This window comes from Microtus ochrogaster, linkage group LG1 (assembly GCF_000317375.1).
Source record: "Microtus ochrogaster isolate Prairie Vole_2 linkage group LG1, MicOch1.0, whole genome shotgun sequence".
NCBI classification, from domain to species: Eukaryota; Metazoa; Chordata; class Mammalia; order Rodentia; family Cricetidae; genus Microtus; species Microtus ochrogaster.
Genome location: NC_022027.1, coordinates 52,077,004 through 52,080,429, shown reverse-complemented (window position 1 = coordinate 52,080,429; position 3,426 = coordinate 52,077,004). Strand labels below are relative to the sequence as shown.

The 3,426-nt window shown below is 44.4% G+C and overlaps 1 protein-coding gene across 1 annotated transcript in view; it reads left to right on the top strand.

The window, feature by feature from the left end:
* Wdfy3 (WD repeat and FYVE domain containing 3) overlaps positions 1-3,426 on the top strand; it is a 216,963-nt gene that overhangs the window by 106,417 nt on the left and 107,120 nt on the right. Inside the window, exon 13 of the mRNA XM_026785032.1 lies at positions 1,847-2,304. Coding sequence (XP_026640833.1) covers positions 1,847-2,304 — 458 coding nt within the window. The remainder of the gene's footprint in view (positions 1-1,846; positions 2,305-3,426) is intronic.

Sequence of the window (3,426 nt, the reverse complement as noted above, 5' to 3'; positions counted from 1 at the left end):
GTGTGATAAAGCAGTTTACTGTCAGCTCCAGTACTGGGATCCATTTACCCTTCACGATAACTTTAAGATTTTTATAACATTGAAATTTCTTAACACGAGTTGTAATTTTTAAGAATAAATATAATTTACTAAACTTGACAATGTGGGAATGATATTGATACCAACATTTTTTAAATGGAAATTAACTCTTTGCAGAAGAATGAAAAGGATATACTATGTTTTTATGTTTCAGTAACATAACAGATAATTCTTTTAAGATAAGAAGTCATAGTATATACAATGAAACAAACTTTCATCGTTTCTGAAGCAGTGTGTCTCTGGAGGCTGGTTACATATAGCGTGTGTAAACTGTATCCTGTACTAGCCAGTAGCCTTTCCATTCTTTGGCTGCCCTTAGAAACATGTGAAATATATTAAGTTGACTTTCTAAAACGTGATGACTGCTAAGATTAAAATGTGTCTGAACTCATGGTAGCCACTAGCCTGTTGTGTGATAAGAACTGAAACAGAAGGGAGCGAGCCCACTGCGTGTGTCCACAGGTGCCAGACACAGTTCAGGACAATACAATATCATGGTTAGGTGCATTTGGGGAACTGGAATTTCTGGCTTTAAATCCTACCTTTGCTATTCATTTAATGTAGTATAGAATCTTTGATTTTTTTTTACTGTAGTCTTAATTTATCATCCAATAATAATATAGTAATATAGGTTGATAAGCCCTGTTTTGAAAATCCAAAATAATAATAAAAAACTCCAAATTCTAAAACTTAAAAAACAAATGTAGGGTTTGCCCACCTGTATCATGCATGCCTGTGTACCATGTGCATGCCTGTATCCATGGAGGCCAGAAGAGGAAGGATGTCAGGTTCCCTGGAACTAAGGCTGTACAGCCTGCTGTGAGCTCCCTGCTCAGGTTCTCTGCAGGAGCTGCCAGTGCTCCTGATTGTGGGATCATGACTCCAGCCTCAAAGTCTAGAACTTTCTGCTCCAATGCCCCATGTCAGAAATCCCCTAGAGTAGAGTTTTGTTTCATACATAAGATTATTTAAAATACTTCACTGTTCAGGCTATCTCTGTAAACCATATAGGAAACACAAACACATTTTTCTATTCAACATGGGCTCCCATGTCCAAGGTATATCATCGCATATATAAGGGTGTTCTGCAAACATTACACAGAATTCCTGGACCTAAACCTTTTTAAGGAGAGACACTCACTTTACTTAACACACAGTACTGTTGAACAATTAAAGACTGCAGGGTCTGAGGGAATTCGGTGCTTAGTGCCCCATGTAGTTAAATGGGACAGCACCTTTTTTTTGGTCTTCAGGCTCTAATTTTATAGAGAGACTGTCTTACACTTGAGAAACGGTGTGTATGAATCAAGGGCCTCGGTTCTTGGCTGCCCTTACCTTTCCCATCCCTCCTGGACTAATCCCCCTTTTATCCTGTAGACAGTCCACGTTCTCATGGCCGTGTGATGTTAGATGGTGTGATTTACTTATTCCATACAATCATTCTGTTAAGAAGTTGAATTCATTGATAGTGTTATAAGTTAAACAAGGTAAGGCTTCTAGCCGTTGTTCGGATCCAGTCTTAGCCTATCAAGAAATATGTAACAGCATTACCTGAAATTGTGTTCTGCCACTTTGTCACTTGTCACAGCAAAGCTTGAATGCTTTATACAACTATTTATTGGTCAAATGACAAAGACATTCATATCAAATATTCACAGAACGATGTTTGCCTTTGATATTCATGCATGGTAGTTTTTAGTTTAGTTTTGTTTTTTAATTTGAATTCCAAATTAATTTCAGGTTACAACTTTTTTCTTTTCTCCTGCAGGCCCTCCTTTCAGTCCTTCGAGAAAGCCATCGCTCAAGAACAGTTTTTAGGAAAGTTGGAGGCTTTGTGTACATCACATCCTTGCTCGTGGCTATGGAGAGGTCCTTGAGCTGTCCTCCCAAGAACGGCTGGGAGAAGGTGAGCCAGAACCAAGTGTTTGAGCTCCTCCACACCGTGTTCTGCACGCTGACAGCAGCCCTGCGCTACGAGCCGGCCAACTCGCATTTCTTCAAGACAGAGATTCAGTATGAGAAGCTGGCGGATGCTGTGCGGTTTCTTGGCTGCTTCTCGGACCTTAGGAAAATAAGTGCCATGAATGTCTTCCCCTCCAACACGCAACCTTTCCAAAGACTGCTCGAGGAAGAAGCCGCCTCAGCGGACTCCGTGGCGCCCACCCTGCGGCACTGCAGCAAGCTCTTCATCTATCTCTACAAAGTAGCCACCGATTCTTTTGACAGGTATGGGCCCGCTCCGCCTTCTGGTTGGCAGGGTGCACTCGGCACAAGGTCAGCCTTCAGGCCCGAGTTAATTGGAAGGGAAGGGAAAACTAATCCGTCTTCTGTTTACTTGAGGTCTGTCCTTCTACCCAGGACTGTCACTATTGCCCAGATGTAGAGTTTGCAGTGCAGAAACCAGTGTTTGCCAGTAAAGGAAAGTTCAGTTAGCTTCTGCTGCACGTAATGGAACAGCTTCTACGCCCCCCCCCCCGGCTGTAATTAAAATTTCTTACTTGTTGCACATACCAACCAGTTTCCCCTCCCTTCTCTCTTCCTTTCTTCCCCTCTCTCCCCCATCCTCTCTCCTCTGTTCAGAAAGGGCAGGCCTCCCATGGGAGTCAACAGAGCGTAGCATATCTCACTGAGGCAGGACTAAGTTCCTCACCGTGCATCAAGGCTGGGCAAAGCATCCCCGCGTGGGAATAGGTTCCAAAAAGCCAGCTCATGCTCCAGGGACAGGTCCTGATCCCACTGCTAGTGACCCCACAAACAGACCAAGCTACACAACTCTCATCTACATGCAGAGGGCATAGGCCGGCCCCATGCAGGCTCCCTAGCCGTCGCTAATGAAACAGCTTCTGTAACGTTTCTCTCCTATTGTGTCTATTGTTCTTTACTCTCGAGAAACACTAGGTGCATGTGGTTGTGTTTGTCCTATTCATCAGCTGGAGAAATGGTTACTATAATGCCTGTGTCCAGGCTGCTGTCGGATAGCCTTTCCTACTTCCCATTTCACAGTCCTGGGAAAACGCCATGGCTCCCTAGGAGACACGTGGGTGTCTGGAGCCATCCCTGTCAAGAGGCCGTCAGAACCATTTCCTCACTCTCCCAGTGATGGAGACCTGCTGCACCCCAGGTCGCTGCACACCCCAGCACTGAGGCTCTAGCCCTGCATGATGCTTCTGCGTCCTGGCCACCTGCTCATTGATAGGGTACACACACAAATAGTTGCAGCGTGCGCACACATTCTATCGTGGAGAAATCTAGGGTTCTGCACAGAAAGAGGCCGGCTCCTTCACCCAGTGTCTTTACTTTCATGGTTTGACTGTGTTTTCAGTTGACATCCCACTAAAAATAGCGTGG